The sequence below is a fragment of the Mus musculus genome, chromosome 10 (assembly GCF_000001635.26).
Source record: "Mus musculus strain C57BL/6J chromosome 10, GRCm38.p6 C57BL/6J".
Taxonomy (NCBI): domain Eukaryota; kingdom Metazoa; phylum Chordata; class Mammalia; order Rodentia; family Muridae; genus Mus; species Mus musculus.
Window position 1 is genome coordinate 116410584 of NC_000076.6, and position 18448 is coordinate 116429031.

At 45.9% G+C, this 18448-nt stretch overlaps 1 protein-coding gene and 1 long non-coding RNA gene across 4 annotated transcripts in view; one reads left to right on the forward strand and one right to left on the reverse strand.

Moving 5' to 3' along the window:
* Positions 1 to 7277: 7277 nt before the first annotated feature.
* The window catches only part of Kcnmb4 (potassium large conductance calcium-activated channel, subfamily M, beta member 4), a 55999-nt gene continuing 44828 nt past the window's right edge, over positions 7278 to 18448 (reverse strand). For 2 of the 3 annotated variants that reach the window (XR_003948751.1, XM_017314034.2), the window contains one exon: positions 7278 to 7823. Coding sequence is in view for 2 of the 3 variants with exons in the window: in XM_017314034.2 (XP_017169523.1) it covers positions 7443 to 7823 (381 nt within the window). In the remaining variant the exon portion in view is untranslated. The remainder of the gene's footprint in view (positions 7824 to 18448) is intronic. The other variant, NM_021452.1, reaches the window with a different exon arrangement.
* Positions 7538 to 10652, forward strand: Kcnmb4os1 (potassium large conductance calcium-activated channel, subfamily M, beta member 4, opposite strand 1). The gene is made up of 2 exons (NR_028107.1): positions 7538 to 8013; positions 10376 to 10652. It is a non-coding gene; the product is annotated as a potassium large conductance calcium-activated channel, subfamily M, beta member 4, opposite strand 1 (long non-coding RNA).

An 18448-nucleotide genomic window follows, 5' to 3' on the forward strand; every position in this document is an offset into this window, starting at 1 on the left:
AACCTAATCTAGAAACTCTCACAGTCCTGCTCTGAGATTTCTCTCCAAGACGATTCTAGATCCTGTGATGTTGACAGTCGACATTAACCATTGAGAGGTGCCATTGCTGGGGGAGTCAGCTTTGTTGCATCAGGCTATAAGATGCTATATAAACTCACCTCCCCATCCCAGTCTCAGAAATGCTTGCCTGGATTCTACCTGGAATCTTGCTTTTCAATGCTGTATGTAGAATACAAAGAATCTGGAACAGGGCTGCTTCCACAAGGCCATACTAAGCTTAGAGCAGATTCAAGTCCAGTAACTACCACTCACTAAATGGAACAAGTGTCTATAGGTGTGACTCATGTCCTGTGCTGTGAATCACGGAGACCTGGGCAAAGTGGAAACACAGCTCAGCTTCAGATGAGGAGAACTGTGTGGAGTGTCCTTGGCAGTGACTTTGACGCTCTAGAGACCTTTACTAACTGGGAGCAACAACTGGCATTTAATCCGGCACATCCTGTGTCGTCAGCACGACTCTTGCTTTGACTTTATCTCATTAATTCTCACTGCCCCTCCGTGACCGTGAATGCTAGACCTCTCAGAGGTTACTATATTTCTGACCTTTAACTATCGCTGACTTTTACAAGAAGAAAAGCGTTTGTCTCAGACTTCAAACACCTCCAAGTCCTCCACAGACTCGGGGTGGTCTCGTTTGAATTTATCGTCACTTCTAAATGCTGTGAGGGAGCTTAAGATCCTAATTGGATCTTTTCTAACTGTCTTGCAGTGCTGGGAGAGTGGTACCATCAAGCACATTAGCAGTGTTTTGGGAGAGTAAGAATTATCCTGGGTCAGAGACTTGCTAAGGAGATACAAATATATTTTATATATTCCAGATGTTTTTGGACTTATGTAGGAATTTTGCCTATTTTAGAGGGTGCATTAATCATGCAAAAAGGACCGCAGTCATTTGCTCTGTTCTCTGAAGAACGGACGAAGAGGACGGTGCTCTCTGGATTCCACGTCTAAGAAAAGAAAGAATGCCGGTAATTGCTCTTCATCAAAGAGATGACTTATCTTTTAATAATTCTGGAAATTGAGAAGTACGGTGAGGCCAAACCTTTTCAATAACATCAATGTATTAGGGCTGAACAAAGTAGAGAACTTAGGAGTATCTGTTCTTTTAAAAATAGATATCAGAGGTGATTTTTTTTTTTAAAGTTTGAGTTCTAGAAATAAAAGGAGCTAATGATAGAACTTCAGAAAAGGACAAAACTCAGCACTGATCTTTTACCTTGGTAGGGACTAAGCAAGAAGAACCAGAGGACCAAAGGCCCAGAATTTTATCTCCTGAATCTGCTTTGAGACCGTTATTTTTTCATTTTTATTGACATCGCACTACTGCAATCAAGCGCAATCATCAGCGTTATGGTTAGCGTTTACTGACAGAGCTGTGCACTAATGCCTTACACTCGCCCTTGACCCTCACTAAGGATCCAGAGTCAGCACCGCTCCATAATTGAGATGTCTGTCCAAACAGGCCATCTTACCCCAGAGCAAAGACCAGCAGGCAAGGAGAGCCCAGATGCCAAGTCCAGAATCTCACGCTCTTTTTTAGTTCTTCGATAATTACTCCCAAGAGGGAGAATTTATTCTAATAACCCCCTGCTGGATCCTTGTCCTTTCCTGAAATGTCACCCTCTGAGTCTCTTCTTATTTCCTACAATATTTTAAGTCTTCTCGTTCTAAAACTGGGTGTGGCAGTAGATGCTTGTAATCCTGAGACTCCGGCAATGGAGGCAGGAACGTCACACTTGAAGCCAGCCTCAGCTACATATTAATGATAAGGATGGGCTGAGCGACCGAAGATACTCTTTTTTGCCAAAATAAAATTTTAAAATACACTAAACAAACATACAAACCAAAGCCAACACATATGTTCACGTTCCAGAATACGTTCTTTTCCTGCAATTAGAATGCATTTTAATGTTTGTACTTTATTTTTTCGGTAACTTTAATGGGCATACCAGACAGTAGGTGCCATTGTGGCATTTTCACTCAAAGTGCGAGTTAGCAAATTGCTTCCTTCTCTCTTCCCAGCATGCCCCTTCCCCGTTCCTTACATCTTCCTTGTGAATTTTTATCTTGTACCACCATACCATCGTTCCTTAGCATCTATTTCTACCCTCTTGCTCTCCCTTCTGGTTTTTCTTAGACTTTACTGATACTTGCTTTACTGATATTTGCGCCATTTACATATAATGTGTACCTTACAGGTTACAATCTGCATATGAAACAGCACATATGGTTTTTATCTTTCTGCATCCGGGTCATGCCGCTGGATATTAACCTTCCCAGATCCATCCATTTTCCTGAGTGTTTTGTGATGTCCATTTCTCTTTCCAGATGAATGAGATTACCCTGTGCAAATGCGCTATGTTCTATTATGCATGCACCTTCTGATGGACGTCCGGGTTAGTTCTGTTTTCTTGCTTGTGACTACAGCGGCAATTGGCAGGTGATGGAGAACTCCGAATACAGACATAAAAACAAACCTACAGATCCCATTGCTCATATCCTTTATGTAGCCCCAACTCTGCTGGCTGTCCCCAACATCATCCTGCCTGAGGAAACCCCATTCCTCGCCCTTCTGAAGTATCTTACTCCAGCAGAAGAACAGGGTTTCTCCTCCCCCGCACCCATCCCCTCGGCTTTTATGAAAATACTGATTAAAACAATTTTAATCATTAAATTAACTCAAGCAAGGTAGTTTAATTAACTTTAATTTTTGGAGAATGAGATAATGGAAGGAACCTCTGGTTGGCCAATCATATTCAAGCCCCGGCAGGAGCTATGAAAAAACTAGAACAAGAGGAAAAATAAAATAAACACAGGCCAGCTGTAGGTGACAAAGCTTTTAGTTGTCTCTGCCTTTGCCCGAAGCTCAACTGCTTCTGTAGTCTGACAGCCCAAGTTCTGATTATCAGTCAGTCTTTCTCAAACTCCTCATTGAGTTTTTTGTTTTTTTTTTTTGTTTTTGTTCTTTTTGTTTTTTGTTTTTTTGTTTTTTTCCAAGAGAGGGTTTCTCTGTGTAGCCCTGGCTGTCCTGGAACTTGCTATGTATCGCAGGCTGGTCTTGAACTCAGAGATCTGCCTGCCTCTGCCTCCCAAGTGCTGGGATTAAAGGTGTGTGCCACACAGCCCAGCCTCATTAAGAATTTTTGATCAGACAGTGGGACTCAGCTCAGAATAGATGAGAGGAAGGGTGCTCCATTCCTACTTAAATTCATTTTTTTTTCAAGGTGGCTGCCATCAAACGGAAGGACAGAGACACAGGCCACACACAAGGGCTGCCGGCAAGAACTGGGCCTGAGCTCTCTCTCAGTTATTCTCAAATGAAAGGATTGAAAGGATATAGACTTGTAAGCTAGTGGGTTTAAAAGAAATATATTTATTAAATGCATCTGTTCAGTGAGATACATGCATGTGCTACGGTGCCTGGGGTGGGGGAGGTGTAGAGTGGGCAACTTGTGGAAGTAGATTCTTTTGTTTCACCACAGGGGTCTAAGAGTCAAACACAGATCTTCAGGCCGTCAGCAAATGGCTTAACCTACTGAGCCATTTCTCCCGGCTGCTGCTATGGTTTTAATGACATTGTCTCTTTAATGCTGTGACCATCCTTTTAAATAACGATTTATTTGATGTGCACTGGTGTTGTACCTTGCATGCATGTCTATGTGAGGGTGTCGGGTCCCCTGGAACTGGAGTTACAGACAGTTGTGAGCCGCCATGTGGGTGCTGGGAATATAACCCTGGTCCTCTGGAGGAACAACCAATGCTCTTAACCTACTGAGCCATCTCTCTAGCCCTCTACCGAGTTTTTTAATGAGATTATATTGTTGATGCTGTGGTCGACTTTAAATGCCGCTATCGCCACCACCCAAAAATGCAGCAAGGTGCTGGGAATTTAAGTTCAGGTGTTGATAATCACGCATACATACACACCAAGACAGCATGAAAAGTTTTATTTTCTATATACCTTCCAGGGAAATACAGCAGGCTCCCAGGGAGATACAGTGGGCTCCCAGGGAGATACAGCAGGCTCCTGGTGGATCCATCAAGGGCTTCGCTGGCTTAGCTTTTCTTTTTTCAGGTGGTTAGGCTTGGCTGAGTGTTGTTACAAGCAGCCCAGGGTGTATGTGATCTCAGCTTCCTACTGGGGCCCAAGGAAGAGCCACTGGCTGTCCAAGAGCTTGTAAAACTAATGTGGAGTCCGAGGGTGAAGTAGGGCTTGAAGGTGTTCGGTGACATCAAGAGTTGGGTTTCGGCGGTTATTACAGTGAGCTGAATAAACTATATGTCTAGCCTAGAAAAGTCTCCTTCGTCCCTAAGGCGGCAGATGGCCTGGGATGTCCCTCAATTTTTCAGAGTTGCATGGAGTAGGCTGTCATTGATTTCCTAGAGCTCCCAATAGAGGCCACAGGAACAACAGACTACAGCATCCCTTCCCAGAGAGGAGACTGGTGGGGTAGCCAAGAAGGCCCTGCTTCTGTCCATGCCTGCTCCATCCAGCATGGATTGTTACTTCTCTCCATCTCTTTTCATGTTTCCTTTACCATTAATTCCCTTCCTTCTTTGCTTTAGTGATAGTGGCTCCCCTGCCCCCTAGGTCCTTTGTAAGGTTTGTGTCTATCTGCAGAACAAGTTCAAGCATCCCTGAAAACTGTGCGGTAAATACGGATAGGCACAAGTGATGGTCCAATATCCTTAAGGGCAACAGCTTTAATCCCCAACATCCTTTCTTTTCCAGGCTGGTAGGTACACATGCCTTTTTGAGACAGCTTCAACTGTAAGAGAAATACATGTAGACAAACCTCAAACAGCTTGCCTACTCACTCTCAACTTATCAACTACCTCTGGATTGCTGTGGAAGAAATAAACTTGCACCTTATATAAATTGCCCTATCTCGGGGTTTGTGTTACAGCAGTTTGGTCCTTCCTGTTTCTGACTTAGGGAGAGGGGAGGAAGGGAGAGGGAGAGGGAGAGAGGGAGAGGGGGAGAGGGGGAGGGAAAGAGAGGGAGAGGGAGAAAGGGAGAGGGAGAGAGGGAGAGAGAGGGAGACGGGGAGAAAGGGAGAGAGAGGGAGAGAGAGGGAGAGGGGGAGAGGGGGAGAGAGGGAGAAAGAGAGGGAGAGGGAGAAAGGGAGAGGGAGAGGGAGAGGGAGAGGGAGAGGGAGAGGGAGAGAGAACATTAAGAAGTCAAGCTTATCTTCAATGATCTTAGTATAAATAAGGAGCCTCAGATTGAACTGTTTGGAAACAAGACATGAAAACTACATGTGACTTCATGGATTTCGTGTGTTTATCCTGTTCCCCAAATCACCCTGTATCATACAACTGTATGCATGTTCTTTGGGCTTAAATGAATGCATGTACTTAATATAAATCACGAGTATCAAATTGACAAATGAAAACTTGGGTTGACTACAGTGTCCACCTCCTTTTATTCCAGCACAGCCATATGCACTCATGAGCTCTTAGGGTTTATGTGTTCTTTATCATCAGTTAATCAGAGATAATTGGATGAGCATAAGAACAGACTTCATCGTCCTCTGTGTGATGCCAACACGACGATTTTTTCTCTCATTCCTGGTTTCATGGTACCCGGCACTTCAGAATAGTTTCTGTGTTGCTAAGACAACAAGGATACTGCAAAAGAAAATGGGAACTGAAGTCAAGGCCCTGCAACAGCAGCCTCAAAGGATGTCATAAATAGTGTGCGCCAGGCTCTATTCACAGTGAAGCCTGCAACCTCTGAATTAAGAGAGAGAAGAAGAAAAGACTTGTGTTCTTCAGTGTTTATTCAGGGGACAAGGGTGCTCTTGACAGCTTCCACTCTGAGGCTGAGAGAACAGTGATGTGTGGATATGAGAGAGGCAGTCATCCCTCCACTTCCTTTTCAAAACTCCGTGGAAACACCCGAGGGGAGCCTGTCCTTAAATCCCAACTTCATGCTAAGGGTAGCACGTCTGCCTGCGGGATTAGAAGAAAGCTGAGGCCATTGCTAAGTTGTCCCCTCCACTGAAAATATGCATCTCATCTGAATGAGGCTTGGTTCTAGGTGGTAAATAGGGGCCGGGGGAGGGGATCGAATATCTGCTGAGACTCATGGTTGATATTTGAAACTCCGTCTATGAACAGATGCAAAGATGATGGATGGCTTGGATGCACTTGGAGTGTCACCACAGAGCTCTGGCTGTCCTAGAACTCCCTGTGAAGACCAGGCTGGCCTTGAACACAGAGAGATCCCTGTGTGCTACCACGCCCAGCTTTGTCACACTTTTGAAGGCACAGAAAGCCCAGCAGCAGTGGAGTGAGCCAAGCTGCATCCTAGCTCTGTCTGAGCAAACTGAACTGCAATAGTCATCCTGCTGTGACACCCAGAACATGGGGGCAAGGACAAAGGCAAGGGAAATCAACCGCCTGGGCTGACTTTGTTAAAGGAAAACAACATTTAACCATGAACTGAAGAGTGTCCTTCAGGTCGTGTACGTTCTACTGCACAGAGATAAGGATATGCCAAAGAGGAGGAGGAGGGGAAGGAGGAGGGGGAGGAGGAGGAGGAGGAGGGGGAGGAGGGGGAGGAGGAGGGGAGGAGGAGGGGAGGAGGAGGGGAGGAGGAGGACGAGGACCAGGAGGACAAGGAGGAGCAGCAGGAGGAAGAGGAGGAGCAGCAGGAGGAAGGAGGAGGAGGAAAGGGAGGAGAGGAAGGAGAAGAAGAAGAGGAAGAGAAGAAGGATGAGGAGGAGAGAGAGGAGAGGAAGAGAAGGAGGAAGAGGAAGAGGAGGAGGGGATGGGGAGAAGTGAGGCTGGGAATGTGGCTCAGTGGCTCAGTGCCCTTGTTTAAGTTCCTAGAACTTCAAATGAATGAATAAACAGCATAAACAGATACGTAAGAACTCCGGGTCCCCAGAGCGAGGACAGGCCTTCTTTGGAATCAGGTCTTTCTCTCACGAAGTCATCTGGCCAGAAACAATGGCTACCCAAAGGCAGGCAGTGGGGGGGTATTTTCTGGACGGAAGTGGCTGTAGACTGAGCTATCACTATAGAATTCCTTCTTCAAGTAGGAGTCAAGAGACTATGTACTCATGGAAACCAATGGTTATGTCTTAAGGTCAACGGTTCTGTCGATTCTAGTGCTCACGATCAAGTAAGGGTTTAGTCTAGCGAATCAAATGAAAGCCATCCACCCCTCCCCCTTTGAATACCCTGGTGATCTAAGCATAAAAAGGAAATAGAGAGCACAGAGCACTGTCTTTTAATATTTGTGAGGAGCATAAATCATAATGGTTTGTATACTACACTATACAAATGATAGACTGTTACTTTCCAAAGAAAACCGACTTCTTTGAGGGTTTCCCAAACAGTTAGTCACTCCATAGAGCTAAGAGCTTGACCCTTTAGCCGTTGCTACAGCACATGGAATACAGGCAGTTAAGTCCCCCCAGTCTTCCAACTGTGCCTGTTTCTGCTGCCGACGAGGGAGGGGCCTCTCGGGGGCCTCTTGCGGCCCCTTCCATCTCCTGCGCCACCAAATGTGGGCTCTGCAGGGCAGGCGAGTGCCGACGAGGCAACCTCTGGTCTCGGCTTCCCACAATCCTCCTCCTCCCCGTTAAGAGAACTTGCGTTTCTTCATGGCTTCCGCCTTGACCGCCAGGCTCTTGGCACAGATGGTCAGGACCACGATGAGAACACCCACCACAAACGCCACCACCGGCCAGAGGAAGCAGTGCAGGAGAGCAATCTCGTCGTGTGTGCGCTGTAGGAGAACGTCCTCTGGTCTGCAAGAGAGTGGAGGACAGGAAAGGAAGACCAGTGAGTCTCTCAGCCCAGCACATTCTACACAACCTGCAGACGACAAGTGCTCTCCGGCGTAGGGAATAATCACCCTTGAAAGTGATGACTCTGATTGCAGACACCGTCCCAGACTGCTCCACACCCATTTCCAAAAGCCGTGAGCTCTCGAATCAAGTAATTGGTGCAAATTTGCATACTGCTTATTAGATCATTTGCATGCTGCAAAATGTCAAAAGTATAGCATCCTTTTGCTGTCGTTTTTTGCTCCATCCTAAATGGCTTCCCCCCTTTCTTCCTGATCCTTTAATCCCACTGGCCAATGGGCTGAGGCCAAATGACGGGTGGGCATTCCCCAACAAACCTAAATTCCACGTGGCATTTAGATGGATCCCAAGTGATTTTATTTTATTTTATTTTATTTTATTTTATTCTTGGTTTTTCGAGACAGGGTTTCTCTGTGTAGCCCTGACTGTCCTGGAACTCACTCTGTAGACCAGGCTGGCCTCGAACTCAGAAATCCACCTGCCTCTGCCTCCCAAGTGCTGGGATTAAAGGCGTGCACCACCACTGCCTGGCCAAGTGATTTTATTTTAAAGGGGGAAATAATGTATTGTTCAAGTTAGGATGACAGATATATCTCCCACAGGCATGTCTAACCTGCAGCACTTGCAGGTCACATGCATCCCAAGATAACTATGACTGCCGACCAGTACGATGAAATACCACAGCACGACATCATAGCTTCAAAAGGTAGTTCTCAGATCAACCGAGCCTGGCTATATGAACCAAAGGCTTTATTAATAAGCAGGCCTCGGATGAGCTGAATGTAGGGTCTCATGTTTCTGCGTGAAACTAATCGTCCTCCGGAGCCGCTGCCCACTCTCTTGGTTAATCCTGCAAAGTGTCAGCGGTAGGTTTCTATCTTGCCCGAGTGGACGCTGCTTCGATTGCTACTGTTTGTCTCCGATAGACAAGAAAGATGAGGCACGTTCCACGAGCCATGCTCGCCCATCTCTGGCGATGAGACAGATGGCTGGGAGTTCAGCTCTCCTGCCAGAGGCTTATATTTGATGAAAGATTGGCATTTCATCCCCAGGAAGGTTTGCTGTTTCCTACAATGGTAGCTATGCTTCCTACGTATGTAGACATAGAGTAATTTATCCCATTATCCCCAAGAACATCAAAGGCTTCTGAGGTGCCCGGCGGTGGTGGCGCACGCCTTTAATCCCAGCACTTGGGAGGCAGAGGCAGGCAGATTTCTGAGTTCGAGACCAGCCTGGTCTACAAAGTGAGTTCCAGGACAGCCAGGGCTATAAAGAGAAACCCTGTCTTGAAAAATCATAAATAAATAAATAAATATTTAGAAAAAAATTTTTTTTGGCTAAGGGTAGTGTCTTTTGAGAGGAAACACACTCCTGGGGGTTCCCTTTCATCATAGCTCTTATTTCCCTGAGGCTACAAAGGACACTGGGTGCTTCTCTCTTCCTAAGGTTAGGTTATCATTGCGCACCAGCAGAAACACTTGTTCAGGCTGGGTCTGAAATGACCGAGCCCTTGTGCTTCTCTTCTTTGGTGCAGGATGCCAATTTTTGCACATGAAGCGAGATTCTAGTTGGCATTTCAATGAAAAGTTATATTAAATGAACGCAGAAGGGCTGGAGAGATGGCTCAGTGGTTAAGAGCACCACTGGCTGTTCTTCCTGGGGTCCTGAGTTCAACTCCCAGCAAGCACATGATGGCTCACAACCATCTATAGTGGGATCTGATGCCCTCTTCTGGCATGCAAGCATATATGCAGATAGAGCACTCATATTCACTAAATAAATAAATAAAATTAACTCAGAATCTTTGTAGAAATGAGGCCCAAATCACGCTTAGCTTGCAGAAATCACTCCAATTACTCTTATAGCAACCCGTTATCTTCAAGACCTGGGCTGTCACTCATTTAACTTCAGATCCTTTTTCTCTCCTGTAAGATGCCACAGAGATGTGGCTTTGTCGGTGGTCTGTCATTCTGCACCCATTTGTTGTTAAGTAACTTCTTGCTGCTGCTGAAGAGCCTGCCTGTGTTCCTTACTCTCCGTGTAAGGTTTAAAGAAACTTTATGCCCCAGTCTGGAGTAGTAGAAGCCAAGGCCCCAGAATAACCCAGGCACAAGACAGTCAGAGTCACATCTAGAGTCCTTACAATCTGCTCGGCCAGCAGTGCCTCTGCTCTCTTCCCAGCCACAGCTGCCCACCGCTGCCAGGTGACCCCAAGCAAGCAAGAGAAGGTCCAAGCTGTCTCTCAGGATGCTCTCTCTGGAGAACACTATTCTACACCTTTGAAACTCTTGATACAAAGAGGAGTTCTATTTTCTTCATCATAAAGGTCAGCTGCACTGCAACATGAATACACTTGATACCAAGGAGCCATGCACTAGAAATTGATGGTGTGAAAAACAAAAGGAAAGGGACCAGGGGTTTTTATTACTATAGTAACTGCATGAGTAATTTGCATAAGTAATTAAAAGGCTTCTTTTGTATTCTTTCTCCAGTCATTACTGAGGATGGCACTGAATGCCATTATCACAATAAGGAACAACCCAGCCAGTGAAAGAGCTCCTAAGAGGGAGTCTGGAACCACCACACCCCGGAGCACTGGCTGGAGAAAACCCGGGAGGAAACGGGCAGGAGAGAAGGAAGCGACCGGAAACTGTTGGATCCAAAAGCGTGTTTTCCTCAGAAACTTTCTAGAATTCCATCTCCTGGATCTTGGGCAACACTTATGTTTCAGAGCTTTAAGTGACAAAATAAAATGACTCATTGGAGCTGAATTTGAACCACTTCAACAAATCCTTCTTTAGAGGTAGAAAAAAATATTATCATACACATTTCCTTAAAAACCATGCATGTCTCTTTCTACTTGAGACAGCTCAAGTATGTTTCACAATCTCCTTGGATAAGAAAATCTAATATCTCAGGTCACTAGTCGCTTGGTTATATATGATCTACTGAGATGGCCTTGAAATGGCTTCTTCTGGCCTACAATTCACTCATTCCAGTTGGGCTCACAGCATCTTAATTGAAGGCACACCCTCCTGCCTCAGATATCTCTTTCCTCCAGGTTGACTGGCCCAAAGCTCTTTGGCTCAGAATTCATTTTCCTTCCCATAGTTATATGGCAGAACTGAGGAGGAACTCTGTAGAGGACCTTTCTTTCAGAACAGGGCTGCTCTGGCAAGGAATCACTTCCAAGACCTCTAGGTCTGTGCAATCTGGCTGGGATGAATACAGACATGGCTTTTATCCCAGGAGATGGAGGCAAACAGATTTCTGAGTTTAAGGCCAGTTGGGTATAGCGCAAGTTTCAGGTAAAGAAAAGCTTAGGTCTAGGTGTGGTGGTACACGTCTTTAATCCCAAACAAGGAAGGTAAAGTCAGTTTGTAGAAGGGAGCATCCATGTTCGAAAGTGATGTCTCATTGAGTGGCAGACAAAGTGATGAATCAGAGAAAGATTTGACAGAACGGGTAATGCCCATCTCTCACGAAAAGAGAGAGAGGAGGGAAGCTACTTAAGGGAGAGACCGGCAGTACAGGAGGAAGAGAGTACAGTGCAGGCTACAGCAGAGTTCGTGGGGAGCAGTGCAGTAGAGTTGAGAGGGAGAGTGGAGCAGCACAGAGAGGAAGGAGGCAGTTTTACAGAGACAGATTGAAGAGTGAACAAGCTAGACACAGGTAAAGACAAATGAACCAGAGAATGGGAAAGAGCCAGAAGATTAGGAAAAATTGCTGGAGTTAGTGTGAGGCCAAACCGAGCAGTTCAGAGGCAGAGAGAGAGAGAGAGAGAGAGAGAGAGAGAGAGAGAGAGAGAGAGAAGGCAGATTGGCTAAGTCAGCTGGGAGAGGAGTTTGAGCCAGGACAGCTGAGCTGGACCAGCCAGCCAGAGTTCAGAGAGAACTAGAAAGGGTGGGCTTATTCAGCAGCAAGTCTCAGAAACTGAAAACATTCTAGGCCTGGATTAGACTACATGGAGGCAAGAAGCTTCCAGGACTAGGCTTAGGTCAGTAGGATGGAGGGAGTAAGCCATGGAGACAACAATTACACCAGGAGAATAAATTACTTTTATAGGACTCTTAAAATGAGAGACCAAAAAAAAAAAAAAAAAAAAAAGAGCATGATTCCTCTGTACCTGAGGACTTTAAAAAAGCAAGCAAGAAGGTCCTTTTGGAGGATGTGGGAATTGTAATGGAAAATATCACCGTAAGTATCATAAAAGAAGAGTAACCTTGGAAAACACCAGTGCAGCTCAGAAAGGATGTTGTGGTAATGATGACATCACCTTTGTTGGCTCACTGTTTTCTTACACACTGTGATAGACTTTGACCCATTTTAGCAAGACAATAAGACTTCCTTCTGCTGGCCTAGTTCCTCTCGCCTCACCTTGTCTGTCTCATACATTTAAAGTTGATCTTAATGAATTCTCCCACTCATTATCCTTACCTTGGGTACTGGGTGTTGCACCTAGGGCCTTACAAGGTTCTGTGCACACTCTACGCTTACAAGGTACGCATTGCCAAACCCCAGTCCTCCCAAGCCATGGAAGTTGTACATTTACATATTGGTTTATTTATTACAAACTACCAAACCTTACTCATGGCTTATTGTATCATTAGAGATACTTTTGCTTACACTTTTGGGAAAGTTTCATCACTACTTTGGTCAAAACAATTCCACAAGCATGGCTGTGGCCAGGCCAAAGGACACCAAGAATGTTGACTTAAATCAGATGAGCGTTTCTGAGCAGGCTCCAACTAGGCTTGCTTAAATAATAATATTTATTATTTACAACATGGCCTAGTTTCGCAAAGAGCCTGAAATGGATAATACAAACAGGACATTTGAATAAACTAAAATCCCTAGCCTGACAGAAAAAAATAAAGGCAGTATAATTAGGATGAAGAAGTAAGATCAGCCTCAGCCTTAGTTTAAATAAAACTTTCCTGAGCCCCCGGATACCCATGGCTGGTGGGGAAGGAAAGGCTGGCTACCCAACTGCTATTACATAAGCAAAGAAAACAAGAGACTTTGGTGTTTTGTTAGGGCTAACCTAGAAGGGAAAAAAAAATGTGTGCACGTTTACCTAAATGTAAGGCATGAACTACATTCTGAGAGACCAGGATAGCGGTTGCTCAAAGCTAAGGATGAAAATCACTTGAGGGTTTCTTACCATACTGAGCCCAAGGTTAGGGACCTGCAGGACTGAATCGCATTGCAGCAATACTCAGGGTTTATCCCGCCTGAGGACAACCGAGTTAAAACAATGCTTTCACAATTCCAGATCAAGGAGATGAAAACCCACCATGAAAGCCACCCTTGTGTGCTTTGACAGCTTAACTTAATCTGTGTGTGGGGTGGGTTTTATGAAATAGTCTTACAAAATGGTTTATATAAATCTTAAACATGTAGACAAGAATGTAAATAAAATATCACCAGTGGGACTGGAGAACTGGTACTTCTGCCTTGCAAACACAGGGACCCAAGTTAGATCCCTTAGAGCCCATGAAAGAAATGCTGGCTGTGGCGGCCTGCACTTGTAATCCCAGCACTCAGGAGGCCAAAACAGGCAGACCCCTGGGGCTCACGGGTCAGCCAACCTAGTCTATTGATGAGCTCCAGGCCAGTGAGAGATCTGTGTCAAGGCAAAAAGGAAAAGACAGGTAGTGTGATGGTTTGTACATGCTTGGCCCAGGGAATGTCACTATTAGGTGTGGCCTTGTTGGAGTGGGTGTGGCCTTGCTGCAGTAGGTGTGTCACTGTGGGCTTAAGACCCTCATGCTAGCTGTCTGGAAGCCAGTATTCTGCTAGCAGCCTTCATATGAAGATGTAGAACTCTCAGCTCTGCCTGCACCACGCCTGCCTAGACGCTGCCCTGCTCCTGCCTTGATGATGATGGACTGAACCTCTGGACCTGTAAACCAGCCCCAGTTAAATGTTGTCCTTGTAAGAGTTGCCTTGGTCATGGTGTCTGTTCACAGCAGTAAAACCCTAACTAAGACAAGTGGTTTCTGAAGAATGATACCTGAGGTTGCCCTTTGACCTCCACACATAACACACATGCACACGCCAAGCTTTACTGTGGTTAGATGGTAGCTCTCTACAACTACATACAAAGTGCTTGGGGTCATTCGTTTATGGAGGAGAAAGACTTGTGTGGAGAGTTTTGGGGGCCACTTCTAGGAACTTGGTGGGAATTTGACATTGGGCCAGGACAAAGAAGTAGGCTTCAGGCAAGAATCTGACTTTGGGCTAGGATAGTGAAGTAGGCGTGGATATACTGTTCATTCAGATGAGCCCCTAGAAACAGTGATTAAGGGACTTTGTTTGTTCCTTGTCTATTTGTGTTTATTGCCTTGTTTGCTCATTAATCCAGAGCTGACCTGATTATTTGCATGCAATTAAAATGGTGTAAGAGCAGATTGGGAAAAAATAAATAAATAAACCCGCTTCAGCCTTAGAACAGGCTGGGGTCATACTACAGCGTTGTCAGATTGTCTTTTTCTGTTTAATCCTTGCTCCCACCCTGGGGAACCCGGTTGACAGATTGAGTTGGCTTAGGTCTGTGTTAAGGGACTGCAACATGCTGGCCACACGGGGTAAAGTGAGTGCTCTCAGAAGGGAAAGGCAGACAAGATCCTGTAACCTGCTTCTAAACCACAGCCTCAGCGGCCTCAAGCCCTTTGGAGAGGCTCCAGCCCTCAGAAGCAAGCATGCCTGCCAAGCATGCCTGCCAGTGCTGGAACCATACGGGTCTTTCTGAACCCAAACAATGGCGGAGTGTTATTGAATATTCTGGCTTTTAACAATATCATATTCTGTGGCCCTTCTGGAAGGTGACTGAATTAAAACCTACTCTGGGATTTTCATCTGAAAATCCCAGATTTAATTTGATTACTGATTTAAAAAAAATAATCTTTGAAGTTTGTTTTGTTTTTGTTTTTTGAGACAGGGTTTCTCTGTGTAGCCCTGGCTGTCCTGGAACTCACTTTGTAGACCAGGCTGGCCTCGAACTCAGAAAATCCACCTGCCTCTGCCTCCCAAGTGCTGGGATTAAAGGTGTGCACCACCACTGTCAGGCTGAAGTTTTTTTTTTCCTTCTACTAAAAGATACTGAAGACCAGCCAATAGGAATGCTGGAAACCAGAGATACATGATTGTAGAGTGTATATTATATATATTAAGATGTATAAGACCATGGAGGCGATCTCTAACAAATATATAAGTTGATTTTGAGTTTAGTATAAACAAGCCATCCCTGTTGAGAGGAGTTAGCTATGTCTAGTTGCTAGGGAAGCAATCATGCCGCCTTGTCGGAAGAGCACACTTGTCTTCCACGTGACTGCAGGAGAGCACTTGTGTGTATCTCCTGGGGAGCACTTGGGAGACAGAGACTACCCACACAGGTCCTTTACAGGGAGCACTCTTCACCTGGAGCTTCTCTGCTGTGAGGACACACTCGGAACCCCGGAGGTGGTTAGCTTAAGCCGAAGAAGACATTTACGATTAAACAGACAGGACCAACTCCTTCCAGAAATTTCCCTCATCTGCATAACCACACAACTTCTGGGACCCGAGGCTGCCATAAATTTCTTCTCCGGGGGTTCCAGTCTTCACAGAAGTCCTCTTAAGGGTGCAGAGGTGAACGTCACCACAAACTTCCCCCTCTGAAAAGCCAGTCTGTTCATCGCTGGAGTCTTTTTGCTTTAACCTCACTAAGTCTAACCACTTCTTTGATTTGAGGTCCTTTGCGTAAAACATAATTAATAACACGCCAAGTCAGTTTGCATTTTCTCCTGCTGATGCATTATTTGTTGATTTCATTCACATGAAGTTGACAAACATTTCAAGTCTGACAGAGGAAAGGGTTTTTTCCTCCCCTCCCCCGTTACCAGCGCATTCTGACTCATCGGAGCTCAGCAATGATGCTATGGTATGGGCTTTAAAAAGCCTGGGTGATAGCTCCCCTGGGTTCCTGTCTGTAGATAAAATGCTCACCACACATCTGTAATTTTGAGTCACACCCTCCAGTCTTCCTCCACTGTCCTTCCCAGGTCGACTGAGAGCGGCAACAGGGCTACTTACTAATTGTGGAAGAAGCTAAAAATCTGCATCTGACTGCGGCAGGAGAGCTAGCTAGCAAGGGGGCAGGTACGTTGTCTTGGAGCAGCACAGCACTGAGTTAGTTATAAAGTATTAGTATATAATCTGCAGGCACAGGACGGTATTTAAGAGCAGTCAAACCTACTCCCTTCTATTGAGATGCCTCGCCTAAAGGGTCTACAGCTTTCCGAGGCAGTGACGTTAGCTGGAAACGGAGTGTCCAAACCCAAGAGCTTGGGGTGGGGAGGGTGAGGGGCATTTCCTAATCAAACCACAAATGGTGGGGTGATGGAATCTACCTTACTCCTGAGAGCTAAATGAGATGTGGAAGTATCTCACTTCTGTTGCTTCTGATGCTGAGCATATATAAGGAGAGGCTGCTGTGAGAATGATTGCCACCACCGGGGAAAAAACAGACAAACAAAACAAACAAACAAACAAAAAACACCACTACCACCACCAACAACAACCACAACAAAAACAACAAAACCCACAAAAAACCATGCCAGAATGGTGGCTGTGCTGAGTCTTCCCCGGTACTTCTTTTTTTCCACCTGAATGCTATAAGGACGTAGTCACAGACAGCTCCTATGAGCAGCTTCCTTTTGGTAGAGATGCCTTTGTTGCTCTTCCTTCTCCCGTGTCCCATCCAGCACGGTGGGTTTATGGGGAGGAGGTCTGACCAACACAGCAGGTTTAACACGCAAATCATGTGTTCTAATTCAACCACAGGCATGTCCAGCAGAGGCAAGGAAAAAAAAAAGCCCCTGATGACGTTAGAACCTTCTAATTAGGAACATCAATAGAAGCTATGCACTAAGCTTACCCTATAAGCAATCACTCCAGAGAACTAGATTATGCCTGGGACCGTCACAGATGTGGGCCATATCAGAGAGTGTCTCAACAGACTTTCTGAGAACGGAGCCGCAGCAGCTCTGCACTCACACAGTGACTTTAGTGTCTTTAGAGTCACATCAGACACCTGTTATGTGTAACCTCTGTGAAGGCTCCTGTCTTCTCTCGGTGGGGTGGGGGGTGGGGTGGAACAAGCATCAAGATCGAGTTTTGCAAGCAGAAAGATGGGTATGAACTTCTGCCTTAAGGAAGGAAGGAAGTGAAGGAGGGAGAGAGGAAGGGAGAGGGGAAGGGAAGAAAAAAGGAAGGAAGGAAATTAGCACCTGCCTTCATCTTTCTGCTTCCTAACTGTAGACGTGATGTGGCCAGCTGCCTCGGAGCCTATCACATGGTCACAGCCACTCTCACCCTGCCTCCAGGCTTCTCCACAGTGATAGCACGAACGAACCCTCAAACTGTGAGCTGAAATAAATCCTTCCCCCTTCAAGTTGCTTTTCTCACGGCAACAAGAAAGTAACAGTGTGTCTTCTAGTCTCTCCCCGCGACATCCGCGACACCCGCCACACCCGGAGCCTAGGAACTTAGAGCTCAAATCTGCTTGCTTCCAGCAGGGTCTGCTCCTGTAGAGAGACTGCAAACACATAAGAAAGAGTCAGGTTTGAAAGATCTAACAGCCGCATTTTGTGTCATTTCCCTAAGCTGAATCATGTTCTCAGCCCTCGTTCCAGGCAAAGAGGACACGGAATCATCGCAGATCGCACACTCGCGACGTGGGTGTGAGAAACCGTTTCCAGGGAGAAGATGACAAACACGCTGACAAACCCAAAAATAAGCACACGAGCAGGGATTCCATTGGGCGCTTGGAGGGCTGGCAAGAGCTTCGGCATTTGGGTTCTCAAGGAAATGAGCAGGGTAAGGGACCCCCCTCGGGTTTCACTGTATCTGTCTCCTTCCTGTCTGAACACAGCCAGGCGTACTGCGTGCAGTCCAAAGATGGCGTTTTAAAGAAGGTCAAAAACCACTTTCTTCCCCCATGATACCTGAGGAGTGGGGGTCAACATGGCAAGGGCTTCTTATGTAGTAAGAACGGAAGGGTGGGGCCGGGGAGGGGGCAGAACAATGCTGGCTCAGCCACACCCGTGGGTTCCTAGTAAAGTGGTATATTCAGGCGCCTGCTCAGATCCACTTGGCTGGTCTCCCTGGGGTTCCCGGACCTTGAAGAGAGCCTTACATCCTGTTAAGCTCAAAATGGGAGCTCAACAAATGTTAGTGGGGCGGCAACAGACTTCAAAGCGTGATTGAAGCCACTGAGTTGCAGCTGAGCAAATCTGGAGGACGGGGGAAGCAGGTTCGCAGACTTGCAGGGGATTCGTTCAAAGGCCACCTAGATTTGTTGGAAACTGTAAATGCCATGGATGGATTTGCCTAAACAGTCCTGTGTGTTTACTTGTGTTTTCACGGGCTGTGCCAACTATTTTCAGATAATTTCCAAAACAAGTGATCATTTTTGCTTTGCTGTTTGCCTTTCTGGTTTTTGTTGTTGTTGTTGTTCTTTTAGGAATGATTATGCATATGTCCATGTGTGTGAAGAGGTATACACACACACACGTGAGTGT